This window comes from Hevea brasiliensis, chromosome 15, assembly GCF_030052815.1.
Source record: "Hevea brasiliensis isolate MT/VB/25A 57/8 chromosome 15, ASM3005281v1, whole genome shotgun sequence".
Classification (NCBI taxonomy): domain Eukaryota; kingdom Viridiplantae; phylum Streptophyta; class Magnoliopsida; order Malpighiales; family Euphorbiaceae; genus Hevea; species Hevea brasiliensis.
The window spans coordinates 61,075,755-61,097,429 of NC_079507.1; the positions used below are offsets into that span (position 1 = coordinate 61,075,755).

General features: G+C 34.9%; 1 protein-coding gene across 2 annotated transcripts; it reads right to left on the reverse strand.

Annotated features, from left to right (window-relative positions):
- Nucleotides 1-22: 22 nt before the first annotated feature.
- Nucleotides 23-19,385, reverse strand: LOC110644734 (alpha,alpha-trehalose-phosphate synthase [UDP-forming] 1). 2 transcript variants are annotated; one of them, XM_058136858.1, is made up of 18 exons: nucleotides 19,052-19,385; nucleotides 17,358-17,730; nucleotides 17,038-17,135; nucleotides 16,489-16,877; nucleotides 16,093-16,207; nucleotides 15,828-15,929; nucleotides 15,107-15,257; nucleotides 13,696-13,784; nucleotides 12,380-12,428; nucleotides 11,645-11,745; nucleotides 4,199-4,386; nucleotides 3,475-3,592; nucleotides 2,651-2,827; nucleotides 2,457-2,579; nucleotides 2,284-2,371; nucleotides 1,802-1,932; nucleotides 1,603-1,701; nucleotides 23-925 (listed from the first exon to the last, which is right to left on the reverse strand). In XM_058136858.1, exons 2-18 carry the CDS (start codon nucleotides 17,707-17,709, stop codon nucleotides 548-550), a joined length of 2,748 nt encoding a protein of 915 aa, XP_057992841.1. In that variant the 5' UTR covers nucleotides 17,710-17,730; nucleotides 19,052-19,385; the 3' UTR covers nucleotides 23-547. The 2 variants fall into 2 exon arrangements, with proteins under 2 accessions (XP_057992841.1, XP_021653345.2); XM_021797653.2 differs by lacking the exon at nucleotides 19,052-19,385 and having other exon boundaries at nucleotides 17,358-17,754.
- Between the last annotated feature and the right edge of the window lie 2,290 nt (nucleotides 19,386-21,675).

Below are 21,675 nucleotides of genomic sequence, written 5' to 3' on the forward strand. Positions count from 1 at the left end.
TACCCTAGAACTTTGATCACAGTGTCTTAGAACCATCAACTGCTTTTTACTCTTGCTTTCTACACCAACTCAACTATTGCCAAGCACAAGACATGGAATTTCAGGCCAACTGCAAATTTGCAATTGTGACTATGGGAACTATAATCTACAGGCTTCCATTTGCCTGGAAATATATTTGCTACAGACTGCTATTTGGCCTGGATTTCATGATCTCAATCACTGACTGCTTGCATATTGCATTATAATCAGCTTGATGGTTTCTCCAATAGAGATCCATCAAAAGGAAAGGAAGTAATTTCAGTTTTCAAGTATAATCTGAGATTCTTTGCTTCACATGAAGAATGACATATGAGTTCTGCTAATCATGTACTGTTAATCATGTACTTAGTTTTTTGCTGTATCTCTTATCTTTGTCACTTCACTTTACTATTCAAAATTCTTGTCTGCAAATAGAAAGACCAACGTTTAAATTATCCACAATCAACGTTCCTTCTAGTTCCTTTATTTGGACCTCAAACCTCTAAATTCAAGTCATGAGCGATATCATTTAATTTAATGAAGAGGAATCTGCCAGCTGCGTTAAGAGTGCGACAACATCATCTGAAGTTCCGAGGAGATATCGAGCATTTGATTGCTTCCTTGAAACGGCACAAGAAAAGTAGTTCTCCCCCTTGAGATCAAGTACAGAAGAACCCTCATGAGCTGAAATTCTATCGGGAACAATTGGCCGCCAACCAGCACTTCCAAGACTGTTCCCTTCTAAAGTCGACAAGGAACGTTGTTTCTTGTGGTGAGACTTGGAACGGCTTCTGCCACTGGGAATCTTTGGGACAGGTAAACCAACAGGCCCTGGTGGTCTGCATCTTACTGTAGCAAGGGTTTCACTGGGAAGCTCTGGCTCAAAAAATGTATAGATATCTTCATCCTGAAACAATGAATCCAAAAATGAAATGAGTAAGAGTTCACACTTCAATCAAACTGCAGTTTCACTGGAAGTTTCCTTCAAATTAACATACACTTAATCCAGTTAAATTAGACCCAACTAGGGTACCTTTCTTATCTATCCAACTGGATTTGCCAGGTTGAAGGTTGCAGGTATAGCCCAAAGGAATTAACTTCTTTGTGTAGGATTAGTTTACGGGATGGGCTTGGGTCAATTATCTCCCATACATTTCTAGGGCCGAGCAAGCATTTTTAAATGTCAATTAGAGGTACTGATCCAGCCATTCTAAACACCAGAAATTGTTCCAAAGAAATAAAGAATAGGGTGGTTTCCAGATTTCCTTCCTAGGACGTAACTTCAGCATGCCAGGTGCTATCATTCTTACTAATCATTCATTTATATTTCTTTAATTTTGGGTTAGCCAATAAATAAATAATAATCCTTTATTTATTTTATTAGATTCATAACTAACTGTACTGTTCGATGTACAGAAAATATAAAAAATGGTGCTGTTAGGTGCAGCAAGGATAAGAATCCTTTTAATATCAAACGGTACAAATGGAGTTCATTCTACTGTGTGATGCTGATTGCGTAATCAATAACTGCATTGAGCGTGAGAATGAAAGCTGCTTAGAGTTTATGTCAAGAAACAAAAATACCTTTGCCAGAAAGTGACCAACACAGAGGACATAATCTATGGGTGCCTTCATGCCTTGATTATGAACTATTTCTCCTAAAATACGATCTATTGCTGCACCCTGAAATAAATGGAAATATCAAATGAGAAAAACAAGCATGCCATTATTGTCAATTACCCAGCAGGCATGTGGCTCTGATAGCTAACCATGATGCACGTACCTTTGTAACACCAACTGCTCGAACCTCAACAGAGCGGCCACCTTGAACAACATCGACTGCTGCATTTGAAATTGGCCCTGTCCAAAGATGCTGCAACATATCCCTTGCTTGAAGTCTTCCGAACTCAACATCTAAAATTGCCATATTAAAGAAAATAAAATAAAATGTATTACTGAAATAAAAACAAAGGATTGTCATCCTATATATTTGTTGCCAAGTATATTAATGTTTGTATTTGTATATGTGTATATACATATACAAACATTAATTACTTGGCAAAAGATGTACATTAATATACATATATATTTAATTATGCACTGTGTGTGCATAAGTATATGTATGCACGCACAGTGCATCCATTTAAAAGTAAATGTATGTTTTGTGGGATTTTCACCCAACACCTATCCCAATCCCACACCACTTTTACCACTTAAGCGGTTGAGCTAAAAATCATGTGCAAACAAAACATAGATGATAAGTACCTGCATACTTGTAATTCCATAAGAGAGAAGTTTCACGAAGCTCAAAATGAGATCGAGGTGTTCTTTCTGTAAAATACTCGAAAACATGCTGAAATCACAAATAATCATAAGTTTAGGAGGACCTCATATGGAAGAAACAAACTTTTATAGTGAATTAGTGATAACATATAAACCTTTACACTGTCGACCCAATCCATATTGAGATTTTCTGGCATTGTTGTCATCCACTTTCCAGTTGTACGACGTAAGAACATCCCATTTTCAGCGGCCAACCAAATATTGTATTCTCCAAAGTTCTGCATGATAAGTTATTAGTCTGGAAGAAAATGAGCAGGGAAGAGGAGGACAAATGGAGAAAGGAGAGTACTTCATCCAGAATGGTTCTGTCACTTCCACTGAGGACGACAATAGTTGTCTTTTGATCACCACAAAGTTTCTTCAAGGGCTCTTTTAATTCTGGGTGCAATCTAGGTTCCATTTCTCTAATTTGACCACCCCGTCTATCTAAAGTGTCCAACTGTTCCGTTAGAGTTGCATTGAATCCCTGTAACAAGATGCACAATCATGCAGGTGACAATGATTAAAGACAATTATAATATCCACAATAAAAGAATGGATATTAGCCGTGAAAAATTACAGAGAAGTTAAGGTAAAAAGAATATATTAATTAACAAGTGAATTTGAGTGATTTTATCTAGCACTCTGTGCTAATTTAATTAAATAATCCTACAAGTGCAAATGAAAAACTCAATCCATAACATTATCTGCATTACAAAATCCTCATAAACTGAGTAGGACTTTGTTAGAGGAAAAGCGTTGTTTTGCTGAAAAATATTCCAGGCAAGTTACAGCACAATTACTGAAACAAGGCACTGTGGCCACCTCATATCAATCTCCAAATATAAACTTGCCAAAAAGCGGAGTCTTGAATTATCCTTTATAATTTGACATGCAAAAATAAGGAAAGAAGAAGCTTCTTCTACAAATTACTGTAACAGGAATATGTATACATATACAAACAATGATCACTTTGATACAGTTAAAAATAAGTTATTCAACTCAAATACTTTTAACATTAGCTCGAAGGAGAACAAAAGAAAATTGAAGTTCAGAAACTTGAGTCACCAGATCACATAATTAAAGTAGTGGCCAATTCATATTTTTGATGTTTTGAAAGAGAAAAGAGACTACCAGAATAAGCAAACGATTATTAGATTGTGAATATCGTTCAACTGCATCTTTGATGGGAAGCAAGGGCAGAACTTGTCTTGTCCTTAATTGAGCTTGGACAATGGTATCATTGAGTTCACTAGAAAAGGTGAACTTCAGAATTAGAACAAAGAAACCAGATTTTGCAAATGTTATATGCAGAAAACATATATTAATTGAATAAGACAACAAAGAAGCAATTGCAAGGTACAGAAACTAGTTAAACAAAGACCAAATAAACAAGCCTTTACCATGATTAATACTAAGTTATAATAAATAGAAGTCTATTCTTTTCTCATATATAAGAGAAATGTCATTGTGTGATTAATGATTGCTTGTTTGAAGAAAATTCAATTGAAAAACAACTTAAGAATTAAGATATTGAAAACAAAGAATGACATTCACAGTTTCTTATCAAAAGATAAGAAATAGAAAATAGTGGAAAGAAAAGAAAAGGAGAAACTCTATTTTTTGCAGCAGGAAAAGAATTAATTGTGCACTCTGAAGGAAGAGTGTGTTGTTTGTTCAACATTAGGAACGATTTCTGCATATATAAGCCCTAGAGAATGATGCTTAAGCATGGATATGTCAAATGCATGATACAGTCACTGAAGAAGTTTTTCCCTTTTTTCTTTTTATCAGAATCAGAAATTGAGGTTTAAACTCTAGGCAACCAAAAAGGTTAGCAGTGAGATAAAGTGAACACCTCACAAACGTTGCAGCCCACTCTTGTGATGTGTGAGTTGTCACATGCCTGAAGTTATGGTTGTGCCTTTTTTCTCTTTCATCTGCTGACATATTCAAAGCATAACCAATAGAATAAGCAACTTCTGTGATATTCCATGGATTCACCAAGATAGCACCAGCACCAAGAGACTGTGCTGCACCTGCAAACTAGAAATGGAAGAAAAATTTACGTAAGTTTCATAAAATAATTTTGCTTAACCATTTGAGTTTTATTTGAGAGGTTAATTTTTAATTTTAGACTATACTTTATATTTTTAATAACAAATAAATTATACACATATAATTTTTGTTAAGTTTGGTGGGGGCGGCGGCATAGCCCCTCTAGCAACCTTATGCTCTGCCATTGCTGAGACCCAACTCTTAGGTTCAAGTCTGTAATACCCGTCATTGGAGTATGTTGGAATATACTCTTGGGAACAAAATTTTCTCCCGGGACTAGGTAACTAGGATCCTAATTTAACTTATAATAGAGTGAAAGAGTAACTAAAATGCTAACTAAAACATTAAATAAACAACTAAAGTAGAGAAGTCTAAAGTATTCTATGAAAAGGAACCTTCGGCTGCTGAAAAACTTAACTTCAGCTGCAGAACATAGGAAGACAAAATTGTAAAAGAAGAAAGAACCTTGTATTACAACCCATCTTTGGGTGGGCATAGCCCCTCTAGCAACCTTATGCTCCGCCATTGCTGAGACCCAACTGTTAGGTTCAAGTCTGTAATACCCGTCATTGGAGTATGTTGGAATATACTCCTGGGAACAAAATTTTCTCCTGGGACTGGGTAACTAGGATCCTAATTTAACTTATAATAGAGTGAAAGAGTAACTAAAATATTAAATAAACAACTAAAGTAGAGAAGTCTAAAGTATTCTATGAAAAGGAACCTTCGGCAGCTGAAAAACTTAACTTCAGCTGCAGAACATGGGAAGACAAAATTGTAAAAGGAGAGAGAACCTTGTATTACAACCCATCTTTTTTTACACTCTAGAACCTTCCCATTCTGTCTCCTTCCTCTTCCTTTCCTTCTCCCACACCCTCTTTTCTCTTCCTCTCCAAACCTTTGCAAACTAGAGAAACCTAAATACACAATAATCTTAAGAATACTAGAACGAACAAGAAAGAGAAATCTAAAATTTATAGAAAGCCAAAAGGAAACCATAAAAGCATAATAAGTATTTTTTTCTTTTTTTTATGTTCTTTTAAATTGAAATTTGAATAGTTGTATATGTAAGACAGATTATATAAAAATAACGTATAATGCTAAGGTTTGGGTAGATTAACAAATAAAGGTTGATTAAATGATACAATTAATAGAAATGAATAGTATTGACATAGAAACCTAACTGAGTTGCAAAATGGTTGGAAATGATCTCATAAATATGTATTAAAGTGATTGGATAAGGAGAACAAAAGGTAAAGTAAAATGGGTGTTCTTGAATTTACAGGATCTAGGGCTGAAACATCAAACTTTGGTAGCCGAACTATGTAAAAGTTAAGAAACACCATATATGCATCTTCGACTGCCGAAAGCTGTTTGTTTCCCAAAAGTTTAGTATAACCTAGTTATAATGAAACTGTTAATTGAATATACTTTCATATACTCTTGTTTTAGATTGGGAAATAGGGCCCTAAGGTTGGAATAAACGACGGAAACATCTAATTAGAAGTAAAGAGATTACTGTTAAGGTGAGCAGAAATTACAAAATGCTTTCTTAAATGTTGTTTTTATCTCACATGTGTATTCATACAACATTTAACTATTTTGATTAGACATAGTGCATGCAAGATTTGCATATTTAATTATATATAGCATTTAACTCGTGAAGATATTGCATTTTATATAATTGCGTTGTGCTGTTAGTTACGGATGATTCAATGGTTTCCAATGGAAAAGAAAAATGAAAGTAAAGGAAAAAGCATGCATGAAATATGAGCTCACAGGGGTTGCAGCAGGAGAAGCAGAATGGTACATGCCCCCAGGGAGTGTAACAGGCCAATAACACGCCCCTAGTACATGTAGTTTATTGCCTCACAAGCAAGTACTTTTTTTTAGGGGAAATTCCACCTTCCAGCAGTCCTAGTTCAACTTGGACTTCCTTTCAGCGAGAGATAACAGTAATAAATGCTTTAAGGGAGCTTTCCTACTCTATTCAGGTCTTATTAATGTTTTCCTACTTAAACTAGAATTAGTTAACTTCCTATTTTATCTTCATTTTTCTATTGTATGTAGCTTTAGTTTAACTTCCTATTTAGTAGAGTTATTTTCCTATTAGGTTTAGGAGTCTACAAACTCTATAAATACTCCCACAACTATGCATTTCACATTTAGTCTTTCATCAATAAAATTCAAGATTGTTATGGAAAGTCAATTACTATATTATTTATCTGTATATTTTGTATTCCTTTTTAAGATTTCTTCCTAATTAGTAGAACACAATTATAGGAATCAATTGTATATATATACCCATGTACAAATTAATTGAAATTAAGGAGAATCATTTCTTTCTAGATGGTATCAAGGCTCAGGAGAAATTAAGAAGAAACTCACTGTTATCCTAGGTTATCTATCTAAGGTGACTATTTGTTCTCACCACCCAGCTCAGGAGAGACCTTGGCCGCAGACCGGCCGTCCCCTCTGATCCAGTCGCCAGAATCCAAGCGTGTGAGGCTCACGCGCCCAACTCAGGTTCTCTCTGTTTCTTCACTCGCCGGCGCGTGGAAGCGTGTCCGCCTGCCGTTTCGACTCCGATTAGCATAACTGGTGTCGCCTCAAACCCCTCATTCCACCAATGTGTGCTATTGCCTGATCCAGTACACCATTAAAGGTCTTCTGTGGTGTGATAAAACTAATTACATCGAATTAGACGCAATATGGAGAATAACTTGATTATCACACCACAATTTCGCAAGCAGGGAGGTCTTAAAACCTGTCTCATCTAGTAATTGAAGTATCCACATTACCTCACATACTGATTGTGCCATGGCTCTGTATTTCGATTCAACACTAGATAGAGAAACTACACTCTGCTTCTTGCTTCTCCAAGACACCAAATTTCCTCCAACAAAAACGCAATATCCAGTGGTTTACCTCCTGTCAACCTTAGATCCACCCCAGCCGGCATCTGAAAAACATTCAACATTCAAATGCCCATGATCACCATATAACAAACCTCGTCTTGGAGCGCCTTTCAGATAACACAAGATTTGTCCCAAGGCTTCCCAATGAGCAACAGTTGGGGAAGACATAAACTGACTTACCACACTAACGGCATAAGCAATGTCAGGACGAGTGACTGTAAGGTAGTTCAATTTTCCTACCAATCTCCTGTACTCTCTGGATCTTCAAACAACTACTATCCCCTGCTAACAGTTGTAAATTTGGAGTCATGGGGCACTGCCAGGTTTAGCACCTAATTTTTCTGTCTTACTTCTTACTTCTTACTTCTCATAACTTCAATACCCAAGAAATACTTTAACAATCCCAATTCTTTGGTTTGAAACTGGGTTTGGAGGAAGGTTTTAAGAGATGAAATACCTGCAGAGTCACTCCCAGTGATGACAATGTCATCCACATAGACTACTAGGAGAATTAGATCAGCCTCAGATTATCTATAAAATACTGAGTGATCACACTTACTCTTTTGCATACCAAATTCCTGTATTGCTTCACTAAATCTCTCAAACCAAGCCCTAAGACTTTATTTCAAGCCATAAAGAGACTTCCGAAGCCTACAAACTTTACCCAACTTCCCCTGAGCAACAAACCCAGGTGGTTGCTCCATATACACCTCCTCCTAAGATCACCATGAAGGAAAGCATTCTTGATATCCAATTGGTGCAAGGGCCAATTATATATAGCTGCTAAAGAGATAAACAAGAGAACAGAAGTAAATTTAGCTACAGGAGAAAAAGTGTCAGAGTAATTAACTCCATTTGTCTTAGCATATCCTTTTGCCACAAGGCGTGCTTTTAACCTAGCCACAGAACCATCAGAATTTACCTTACTGTAAATACCCATTTGCAATCAATAGCTTTCTTACAAGTGGGCAAAGGCAACAGTTCCCATATACCATTAGCATCTAAAGCCTCCATTTCCTCTTGCATAGCAGCACACCAGCCAGGATGAGACAGTGCCTCACCAACAATATTAGGGATAAAAACAGAGTCTAAAGAAGTAACAAAAAACCGAGAACAAAAAGACAATTGATTATAAGAAACAAAAGAATAGATAGGGTAAGTGCATGAACGCTAACCTTTACGAAGAGTAATGGGTAAGTCTAGCTCAGAATTATGATCAGTATGGGGTACAGGATCTCCCAACGAAGTAGTTGGTGGAGGATCTAAGTCAGGAATCTCTAATCTCCTAGAATAAACATGAACAACGGGAGGTCGAGTAGGTCTGGAGACAGAAGAAACAGGCTGTGGGAGAGGACTAGACATTGGTTGGACAGTATATATTAAGAGATCATCCTCTTCCCCTAACTCTCATACACAAATGATTGAGAAAAGAATGGAGTGGACTCAAAAAATGTGACATCTGCAGAAATAAGATAACGATTAAGAGTATGAGAGAAACAACGGTACCCTTTTTGGAGCCGAGAGTACCCAAGAAAGACATATTTGAGAGACTTCGGATCCAATTTAGTAACCTGTGGACGAATATCACGCACAAAACAGGTACAACAAAAAATACGGGGTTCAACCGGGAACAAAGATTTTGTAGGAAACAAAGCAGTATAAGGAATATTCCCATCAAGGATAGAAGACGGCGTACGATTGATCAAAAAACATGCCGTAGAAACTGCATCCGCCCAAAAGTGTTTAGGAACTTTCATGTGAAAAAGAAGAACACGAGTTACCTTAAGAAGATGCCGATTTTTTCTTTCGGCCACACCATTTTGGGATGGGGTATCAACACAGAAAGATTGATGAAGAATGTCATTTTGTGTCATATAAGACTGAAATTATACTGAAAAATATTCTTTAGCATTGTCACTTCTTAATATGCGCACAGAAATATTAAATTGAGTTTTGATTTTATTACAAAATGCACAAAAGATAGAAAACAACTCAGAACAATTCTTCATTAAATATAACCAGGTAACACAAGAATAATCATCAACAAAAGTAACAAAATAACGAAATCCAGTTTTAGAAGTAACAGAATAAGGACCCCAAATATCAGAATGAACTAACTCAAAGAGGGGATGAAGCCTGTTTATTGACTCTAGACACAGAAGGCAAACAATGATGTTTTACAAACTGACATGACTCACATTCTAGTACTGATAAAGATTGAAACTGAGGACACAGCTTCTTCATGGTAGACAAAGAAGGATAACCCAATCTACAATAAGCTACAAGAGGTGTTAAGGTACTGGAGCAAACAAGCGACCGCGGTACATGATTTTACAGAATGTAGAGACCACCTGACTCAGGTCCTCTACCAATAATCTGCTTCGTCGTAAGATCCTGAAACAAACACTGGTCAGGAAAAAAGGAAACAGAACAATTTAAGGTACGAGCAAGTTTACTAACAGAAAGTAGATTAAAAGAGAATTTTGGTAGATACAAAACAGATGACAAAGAAATTGACGAAGTCGGGTTCACAGTTCCAAAACCCATGACACAAGAAGTAGAACTATAAGCTAAAGTAACAGTAGAGGAAGTGAGATTAGACTGAAAAGCAGATAGAATACTAGAATTACCTATTATGTGATCTGTCGCACCAGAATCAATAACCCATTTGGATGAGTAAGACACAAGGCATGTAGTGGATTTACCTGACTCAGCGATCGCAGTGACAGGGGAATTGGTAGGCTTTAGAGATGCCTGATGAGAAAACTATGTAAAATCCTCTGCAGATACCAAAACAGTTTTCTTAGAGGAAAATACTGTAGAATCCTCTGCTGCCATATTTGCCATCTGTGATTGCTGATTTTTCCTCTGAAGTTGCGGATAATTATATTTTGTATGGCTATTTTGCGGATATTTTTCCTCTACGCCTCCACGAGCTGGCGAGTAAAGAAACGGAGAGAACCTGAGTTGGGCGCGTGAGCCTCACGTGCTTGGATTCCGATGACTGAATCAGAGGGGATGGCTGGTCGGCGGCCAAGGTCTCTCCTGAGCTGGGTGGTGAGAACAAATAGTCACCCTAGATAGATGACCTGCTCTGATACCATGTAAAAAGAGATGACTCTCCTTAATTTCAATTAATCTGTACATGGGTATATATATACAATTGATTTCTATAATTGTGTTCTACTAATTAGGAATAAATCTTAAATAAGAAATCCTAAATAGGAATACAGAATACAGAATATACAAAGAAATAATATAGTGATTGACTTTCCATAACATTCTACAAAGATTTTTACTCTCAACTCTCTCTCACGTATTTGTGAGTGTGTTTTACCTAGCTATGTTGCATCAGTATTATAATAATATGTTTACCTTCCCCATGTAATTCTCTACTCACTTGGCTTTTATATTTATTCTCCTTTTTTGTTTATCCTCTTCAAGGGCATGAGTAAAAGCAGTAGTCAGCAGATTTTGGATAAATATGGTCCAAGGTTTGATGTAGTCAAGTTTGTATATTTTATACTATTTTGTGGAGCTATTCTAAGACATGTACAATTTTAGATATTTTGACACATTGCTTGCTACCATACATTTTGTATAAAAGTATATTAAAATGATTTGTGAATCTTATGAGAAAGTATATAGTTTTAAAGAAACCAATAAAGGCATAAGAGGATAGAAAGACCAATTTACACAAATATCAGCTTTAAAAGAAAGAATATAAATGAATGTGATGAAAAGTCTTGCGGATCCTATGAAATGAGCTCAATGAAAATGAAAGTGAAATTTATTTATAAAGATATACTATCAAAGAGTTAAAGGAAAGGTCAACGTCAGGTTTACTACGAGTTCTGGAGGTCTTATGCCTCCCAATGATCTAAGTGCCAGTAATGGTCCAGATTTGAGTTGTTACAAAGTCCTAGCCAGCCACAACCCAAAATCAAACCATGGCCAACACTACAGGCCATTGACATTCAAGATAAATTAATCCTCTTTGTACATAGTAGCAAATTCATTGGTGCATAGAACCATGAATCCCAGAAATGACACTTCATTCATACCCAAGAATAAAGATTGCAGACTATACCACAAATGAGCAACAAAAAATCTAAGATCATCTAGAAAAAAAAAAAATTCCTCCCTCAGTTAAATTCCTCCAAGACATTGAGCAACTATCAGCAAAGAAAGAGCATAGTAGGTTACCACATAATTCGAGTTTAGCTAGAGGCATTTCTAGATTGATTGTAGTTGCAAGTAGAAAAATCTATGCAAATCCTAGTCCTTTTGCAGTTACAAACTCAAATAAATCAAATAGCTTTAATTACCTCACTTAAGATGAGGACCCCTTTCTTGGAAGCTTGGCAAGCAACAAACTCGTAACTGACAAGATTCATTCCATCCCTTAAAGATGTAACAAGTGCCACATCTGGATTGAAAATTTTCAAAAAAAAAAATTGAACATTCTACAAGCCTCAAAAAATGAGCAAAATTTTATTCATATAGTCAACCACAACTATTTTGACACTAGAATTTAATTAAGTTGAGTTGAATTGAGTATAGATGTACAAGCCTCGTATTGAAATGGCTTCCCATAACCTTACAAATGTAATCATTCAACCCTCCTCTATTGATGGTCTAGTTGAACTAAAATTACAAACACATGCCCACACATGACATTTGGAAAATATTAGTGATAATTTTACAAAACACCAATCAACCTATTTAAAACTTGATTCAGTTGTAGAGGAGAACCACATGTTGCCAACTTCCATGAAATAGAAATTTCAACATTTTACATTGTCTTTCATTTATATCTGCTAGTGACTATTTCACATTGCCCCACTCCAATCCATAGAAAGGAATTTGCAAACAAAGGAATGAAAAGTAACACAAATTTCACACAACAAAAGGTTTTCCATTTTTTTTCCTACAATTTTAGATGTTTAACCATCATGTCTTGGGGAAGGAAAAAAAAGGTATTTTCTTGAGATACCCAAGCCAAACAATTATTCCATAAAAGACAGAATCATAAGGAATTGTGAACTTTAATAAATGAGTACCAGTAACAGCATATAGTGCACATAATGCATGAAAGTCAAGAGATCGATCCTGCAAAGCAAATGCATTAGATGTTTTTACATGATAAGTCAAAAATAAACGGATGAAAAGAAAGAAATATCTTATAAAATATCAAAAGCATAATAATTATTGAGTTATAGTTAAAAAAGCAATGCCAAAATTCTAACTTCGCACAGGTCATGCGCAATTCCAATTTCGGTCCTACAAAATTCCAACTTCAAGTCTCCAATGGATTGTCGTAGCATAGAATAAATCATAACATTTTATCTTGCAGAATGCACATTGCATACAAGGTTTTCAAGTCCGATCGGATCGTTGAATTGGTAAAAGCAGATAGTTAAGAGTGTAAGATTCAACAGAGATCAAACAAGAATTTAACTAATATAAGTATTAAATAAATATTAATTTTATAAAATTAACAATCTCTTAAAAAATGGTAATAGTTTATTATTACAATTAATAATTTGATATATTTTTAATATTATTAAAATAAATCTAGTTAAATTTTAATATGTAAATTTTTCAAAAAAATAATATAAACTTTTAATTGAAATTTTAGATTTTAAATAATAACATTTATAATAAAGAAATACTTAGAATAAAATATATATAATAATGAATTTATTTATAGCAGTGAAAAATAACTTTTGATATATTAAAATTTTATAGTACAATAAATATAGAAAATTTTATATACTTATTGCAATATAAAAGATGATAAAATAAAAAAAAATCAACTTAGTACTAACAAAATAAATTATTAACATTATTTTATGCTCAAGCTACAATTTAGTAGTGGAGAAATCTTTATCTTCCCCGTCATGGGTTTAACACCTAGTGTTGGCAGGTTCAAAATTTTTTTTAATGATAAATCCGTTTCCTCACCAGACCAGTCAATGGTCCAGATTCTGATTAATCCAGTCCAACCGTACAGTCGGATATGATTTTGAAAACTATGGTTACATGTATATATAACTTACTGAAAGCATTATCTCTCTGCTCATAATAAAATTCAAATTTCAATTTAAATAGAGATGAAGGCAATCAAACATCAGCAACTGAATGATCGATCCTATGGTCAACAAGAAAATGTCAATATGCAAGAGGAGATATCAGAAGTTTTTGTTGGACTGTTCAATTCAATATTTGGTTCAAAGTAAAATCTAAGTGTACAATTCTAGTCCTTTTATTGGCAACAGGAAGGCAGTGCAAACTCTTCTATGTAATGGATGAAAGCTCAGGTTCGTTGCATTATAGTTCTAGTGATGAGATTAAAGTTAATAAGATAAAGACAAACCAGATGATGTATTGGAACAGCAGTAAGAGTTCCAAATCTTCCGTTAATGCGTCCAACAATCTCATGAACCTGACTTGTGAGTTTTTGATCTGTATATTAAAAATAATAAGCCAATGGTACAAACTCCTAGTCCAAGATGATATAGGAATTACAAAAAGGAAAAAACTCCCAGTCCTATCTCTTGAACCTGGTTCAGCACAGCAAGTAATTCTAGTCTTAGTAATGAAAGGTCAGAATTTGAAAACAAATGTTGGCCATACAGACAATTCAAATTAAAGACTAGAAAACCAAGGAAAAATGTAGCAGTCACAAGTCACTTACCAGCCATCCAAAACACAATCTCAGCTGCTTGATTTATTTAAAGCATGTAAGTAGCCTAAGACACTATGAAGTGAAGCTAGATTTTGTTTGAAGTTCTTTATTATCCTAAGACTCACTGATCTAGAACTTCTTCAACATCTCACTCATGTTAGGCTCAATTGTTTGCTATAACATGTCTAAAGGTGTTTAAAAGGAAAAATACTTCAAAATTCTTGACCTCTGTTATATATATATATATATATTTCATGTCCAGGCAGGAAACAGCTATATTCATATCCAACATGTTCCGAGTAGCAAATTAGCTGTTTTTGAGTACAAGAACCTGCAATCTTTAGATATCTGTACAGGCAAAGAGTCTTTTAAATTGTATGATACATATTGAAATTGTACTTAAGATGTAATTTACAATCTAAATATTTGTAAAAGAAAAATGTTATTGATCAAATAAGGCTGAGCATCACAATTAGATGGTTTGAACTCAGAAAATCTCATGATTGCAAATGCACAGAAGTCGCAAAAGCAGAATGGTTTAAAGCCTTTTACCCGATAAAAAATTTGAGCACCAAGTTTTGTTTAGAAAAGGAAAATACATAAACTGGAGCATGCTTACTATTATTTCTTAGGTAGTATTATTGAATCAAAGAGCTACATCAATTGGAGAACACAAGTATTGAACAGAGAAGTAGCTAACTCATGCAAAGACTGTAACATGATAAGAAGAATTTTTCTGCCTAAAAATCCATAGCTATGAGAAGGATTTTTCTGCCTGAAAATCCATAGCTAAAACTGAAAATAAATCAAACAAGAAACCCTTTTGTTCCAAAAACAAATGCTCAAGGTCTAGTCTTCTGACAGTAATCAGCGTGCAAAATCTTATATTTCAATCCCAGTTTTATCCCAATTTCTTTCATTTCTAAACTCCCCAAATTCATCTATAACAAACCCCTGTCCTAAATCCCAATTAAAAACTGGCACAAATTGGAGATCTCTAGGGGTCTCCAGTCTCATGCATGCTAACTTATTCATATAGGAGGCATGTTATTCTATGAATTAAAGGAAAAAGTACATCTAGTGGAGAATGTGAGCATACATTCAGGAACATCTGTCCTTGTTGGCACAGCAATTTGCAGCAAAACTACTTTATCACGCCACTCTGGATTTTCCTCAAGGAACTCTTCAAATGCCAAAATCTTTTGGGGAATTCCTTTGATCATATCAAGACGATCAACACCTAACATTACCTGGCCATAGTGGAACAGTAACTACCATTAATCAAAGAGTTTAGGCATTATAGGCAAACCTATATACAGTATGACGAGTTTGTAGGAGTGGACAGGTGATTTTTTTCAACGTAGAGTGGTCAAATAGTAACAAGAATCAACTAAAAGTACAGACATCATGACAACAGAAACCTGTTAGTGATTCAACAGCTATCAATGACTACAAGAAATTCAGCATTATAAACATTAGATGTGATATAATTAAAAGACATGCAATAATATTTTCTCCATGTGAGCATTAAAAATCAAAGCAAGGCTTAATTAAGAAGAATAGAAAAATCAAAGATAGAACTCACAAATCCTAGAAATTTTAGCAAAACTCAAGTCTTAAACTAGTTTACAATCCTATGAAATCAGAGCTGTGTTAAGAAGAATGTAGAAGAAAAAATGAGCTCAAGTAGAAATTAGTTGAAACTAAAACCTAGTCCTTTTCCTTCTAGAGAATATCAACATAACTTTCTAATGCTCATTAGTCAAAATAAAAAAGTACTAACTGAAATGAAAATCTCATATGGAACAAGAGGGCCTAACCTTTCTGCCAGCAAATCTTTCCTTAAGTTCTTTCATGTGATCCTGGACCTGGGGGAGTTCCAGGGCTCTAATGAACCGATCAGAATCTATCCCAATAGGAAACTGTAGTTTCAATCTCCCAAAAACAATAAGTTGGCAACATGAGGAAGAATCAGGGTGTTGAAATGGACTCATATGTAACTCTTAGAAGATCCCACTATTAAATAATAAAGCAACAAGTATGCAGGTGCATAGATATGGAAAGAAAAGTGATCAACAAATATACCGCAGCTACGCGAGTCAGCTTTCCCTGATCCTCTACTCCTTCAGGTGTACCCTCAAGTCCAAGGATACGTCTGCAAGCACTTACAAAATGCCTTGCATAATCGTAAGTGTGAAAACTGGAAGCAAACAATTCAACTGTTAGAAACGAGAGATCTAAAAAAATAACTCCTATATATTGAGGAAGACAAAAATTTTTAGAAAGATCCTCACTAAACCTGACCAAACCATAACACAATTGGAATCATTTGTTCGTTTTTTTTCATGAATTTGAATGATATTCCTTGTGTTGTGGAACAAAATTTGGAGGAATTTTCTTTACATTCAAACATATGAAGCATATGGGCTAAATATTGATGGCATGTAGTTCAAAATCCTAAGCCGTGATATAAGGACTTACCCAACTAAATCAGCAGCAAGAACAGATCTCAACAATTCTGAACGAGAAGGCAGCATTCTATGTATTTCTGAGGAAGGAAAGGGTGTGTGGAGGAACCAACCAACTTTCATGTTACTGTTATATTCTTTCAGAAATTTGGGAAGAAACATTAGGTGGTAATCATGGCACCAAACAACATCTCCCTCCTCATAATGTTTGCTTACAACATTAGCAAACATTTGGTTTGCCTTCTTATATGCATCAAATTGAGACTGAAAACCACGAGTAGTTGCAAGGCGGTCTTCTTGTGGAAGTCCGAGATAATGGAAAGCCGGCCACAGCATGTTGTTACAATAGCCATTATAATATTGATGGACAGTATCCTCATCAAGAAAAACTGGGATGCACCTCTGCAGTCCATAGAGCCAAATTAGGAATAGAGGAACTGTGAACACATATGTCGCGAGGGGAAGGTAGTGGAAATGGAAAACTAGGAGAGAAAGTTATCTATAAGGCAATTCAAGATCATAGATAAATAAGTATTAGGAACTTAAATGAAGACTTTTGAACCTTTTCAGCCAAAGCTATAGTTAATGTTTTTTGTCCAGTTTCATCTGGTACATTTACACCAGCCCAGCCAATCCATCTGGCATCAAACTCCTTCACCCCTTTCAGAAAGTAATAAGGCATCAGGTTCTAATGACTTCAACAATAAAAACTCAAATATATTTTTTAAAAACAAAAAAAGGGGTAAAAATGCATTGTAATCTGCAAGAAAAAATAAACAAAAAAGCATAGTACAGATAAATATACAACTGGATACATTATGAGACACTGTAAAGCAACAGGAGTTGAAAGTTTAGTTAAGAAATAACTTTGATATCACTCACCCAAAAGTGCACTGACTAGGCCCCCAACACTTATCTCAAGTTGCCATGAATCCTCACCCTTCCTAACTGCAGAGACTGGCAACCTGTTGGCAACCACCAACAAACGTTGTTTACGCAGCCGTTCACATCCATCAGTCCCTTTTAACAATATGTTCTCATTAAGTGGACCACAACTTTCTTCTTCATTTAAAACTGAATCATTTGCAAAGAGCTCAGCTTCTTTCAGACCATCACCCAACTCCTCACTTGAATTGAAAATCCTGTTGAATTTCCGAAGCTCTCTATATTGCAGAATCCTTTCCAATCTAGTTTTGGGTGAGACAGGAGTGCGATTATACTTGTTTCCCGGCATATGCTTGTTTTGCAACAAAGCCTGCAATTTGCAAATTGTAGTCATTCCAACACAGTACATTCAATCCCCGACACAGTATGTATTTTACACACAACAATTGATTAGAAAAACAAATATTGACCAAAAAACAATTGTGGTGAAGATACATATACATGGCATTACATTATGCAAAGTGTTGCAAGTCATGACAACAACATGTACATAATCATTGGCAAGTTACCCTTCAACTACAAAAATTTTCATCTAACATAATTGATAATTCAGAAATTAAGAATATCAACAATGTGGACCTCAGTATCTGTCTCTCCTTGTTTTAAAGAGTTAATAAACCCACGCAAAAACATCCTGCTTAGCAATACTCAACCCCTAACCTATATATTATTAAACAAGAAGGAAAACATACAATTATTTAACGATTCAGTGCAGGCATTTTCTAGAGACGAGTAAAAATAATGGGACAAAGTAATTAAAAAAAAGATGAAGAAAGTTATATGGCTGTTAAACAGACACGAGCATTACAGCTCATTAGAGAATTAGAGAATGCAGAAGCAAGAGAACTTCGACCCAAGCTTGAAAATGGATATGAAAATATAGCTCTTATATCTAGATAGCAAATAAATTAAGCAAGAGAGAAAGAGATGAGAGTAAGGTGCATGAAATGGTCCCCTAACCCATATTATTAAACAACACAGGAAGTATGAAATGATTAAATGATTCAATGCGGGCCTTTTGCAGAGATAAGTAAATACTATGGGACAAAGCAATTGAAAAGAGAAAGAAGAAAGATATGTAGCTGTAAAACAGAACACGATCAGCACTGCTCATTGGAAAATAAGAAAATGCAGAGGCAAGAGATCGAAATTCGGCCCAAGCTCGAAAATGGATATGAAATTAAAGCTCTAATACGTAGATAGTAGATAGCATATAATAAGATAATAATAATAATAATAAAAAAAAAGCAATGGTATCATCGAACACCCATCTTCAAATCTCTCAGACACGAACATACCAGAAGAAAATTACGATGGGTTCGTCATGTTCGTAGTCTCTGAGCCAAATGCGAACAAAATTTCTCACCAACAAAAACTAAAAGAACTTATTTATAATGCCATACATTGGAACGAAGCAATATTCAAAACCATCGCAAAAAGCACAAAAACTACTAACTTTTTATTCATAGAAATGGAAACAAAATCAATGAGTGAACGCACACAAACACAATATCCAAAAGCAGATAACAAACAACATCAAAAAACCCCATTTTCATTGAAACAAAACCACTATCCAAAAACACAAAAAGAGAAGAAAAATGAAGAAGAAAACCCCATTTGCGTGTTGTTACCAGAATGTTGAGAAAAATGTAGATCTCCAGAGAAGGTTTAACACTCAAGGAGAAATTGAAGAGAGTGAACAGTCATGTACTTTTGCAGCAGAGGAAGCGAGTAAAAGGGCCACATGGAGATTACAGAGCAAGTTGGCCAAGCGATATTTTAGGGGGGTGCTGAGGCGTGCGAGGGATTACAGAAAAATCTAAATCTACACATGTATATATGGAGGTGATGGTGATTGTAGAGAATATATATATGGATTTATCCAAAAATAAAAAGAAATATGAGAATGGAATTGGACTGAATAAATGAGATTTGGAGGATATTCAAAAAACAGAGAGTATTAGCCATGCACCACACCTGAGAACCCACCAATCTCAAATAACTTGGCTACTTATAGTTGAGTGTGGAATAACATGGCCGACTTTCCTCACTATCAAGAGCACTGACCCCACCATGGAATTTTTTTTTTTTTTTATTGTCTAACCACCATGGAATTTAGAAAATGGAATGACCTTTTAGCTTGATCGTAGTGAGGAAAAATGAAAGGAAAATAGTATAGGAAAAAAGAAGTCAATTCCCTTATTAAGAAAGAAAAAAGAAAAGGAAAATATTAAATGTCCAATTCTCTCATTCCATAACAAGCAAAGAGGAAACTTAAAAAAAAATTGGGAAGATTTATATAGAAAAGACTTTTTGAGTCATTTCATTTCCGCAATAATGAATATTAGTTATTTTTTCTTTTTTTTCTCTGTCATTTTTTTTTTCTTTTAATAGTTATTTTTTAATATAATTTTATTTATTTAATATGAACATAATATTTTTTTTTATAAAAAGGAATATTTCATTAAGAACAATCCAAATATGGTAAGAGATTATTTGGGTGAAAATTTATTATAAAGTGTGAATAGACAAATAATTCAAACTTTGAAGATTAAAAAAATTTTAGTTTTCCTGTGTATAAATTAATTATAGTCATAAATATAGAGAGAGAAAGACAAATTAAATTCTTTTTTTTTGTTGTTTTCCAAAAAAAAAGAAAAAACTGCCACCGCTTCAACGTGCGCAAAAGAAGGGGCATCGAGTCGGAAGAAGCCAATGAATATGGTACGCGTACGAGCGTAACATCTTGCCCTGATATTTTTATTCATATATATGTATAACCGAATGTCAATTTTCATCATCTAAATTGCAATACAATCGACTTCAATAAATTTTAATTTTCATTTAAAATAATTTTTCATAGAAAAATAAATATAAATATTGTAATTGATATTTATTTAAATATTTATAATTTTCATTGATTTAATTTTTTTTTAATGTTTGGTAAAGGATTATTTTAAAAATTATGTAACACCCCTGATTTTTTTATATATTATTATTGGGCTTCGTGTAGGTATCCTCAATTCGCGGAAATTCGACAGTTGTCCGGATCTGTGAATTTTCGCCGCATGCATCAGACCACTGGAAAAGTCTCCGAATTGGATCGAGATTTTGGCTACCCCACCATTGTTAGGCATCCCGAGCACGTCCCCGAAGTCGGAATCGGCAAAGGTAAACCCGAACCTAGTTTTTACGTAATTTTCTAGTGCTTAAATAGGATTAAAAATCCATAAAATATTCGTGGTAGCTTAGAAAATTACGATTCTTTTTGCAATAGCTTAGTAATATTGCTAAGGACCGCGGGGCAAAGTTTTATAATTTTTAGAGCTTGTTTGGGCAGTTTTTGCAAAAATGATCAATAATAAGGACTAAATTGAAATTTTGCGTATTGTGATGGATGATTGATTTGATGGGCCCGGGAGAATGTGTGATATGATTGAACTGTTGATGTATGGATTGTGAGTATAGAAGTGCGTTTTTAGCCCTTTGCAAAGTTGGGTAGGTCCTAGGTATAGGGAGACTCACGGATTTTCTGACGACTTAGGACGTAATTGGTCTTTTTCTTTATTTGTATTGAGTCGATTGTATTAAATAAATGTAATATGATTGTCGTGAGCGATGACCTTCTTCCTCCGCCCACACAAGAATTTGTCGTCAAGTCTGTGAGTAAAATATTAATTTTAATTATAATTTCGATATTATTATATGTTCAGCATGCCCATGCATCACTTATATGCATATATTTATGTAGTTAAACTCTAGGCACTATTTATGTTGCATTCATAACTGTTGATGTACCATGGATGTTGTTGTGGTAATTTGGAGCAGTGTGCGTGCGTTGGCGTGCGTGTGATGTGGTGTGGACTATGGATAGGACGGGTAGTCACGCTTGAGTAATTCGGGACCCGTTCCTCGAGGGGTAGTCACGGCTTGAGTAATTTGTCGACCCTCGATTTGGTTATTAAGTGGAAGTCCGAGCTTGAGTAATTACCGGCACTGTTGGATTTAAGAGAGTCAGATAGGGATCGGCTCCCATATGTTATGATTGATACTACAGGTGTGTGAGTGCTCCAAATTACCTTTTGATGTTATGATGTGAAAATGTTGTGTATGTTGCATTTCACTCTACAAAGTTGCATTAGTTTGAGATAGTTATAGAGATTATAGTTAAGATTGATATTTTACTCTCTGAGTCGAACGCTCACTCCTGTTCAAAAATTTTTACAGGCCACAGGAGGATATTTTATTCTGGGTT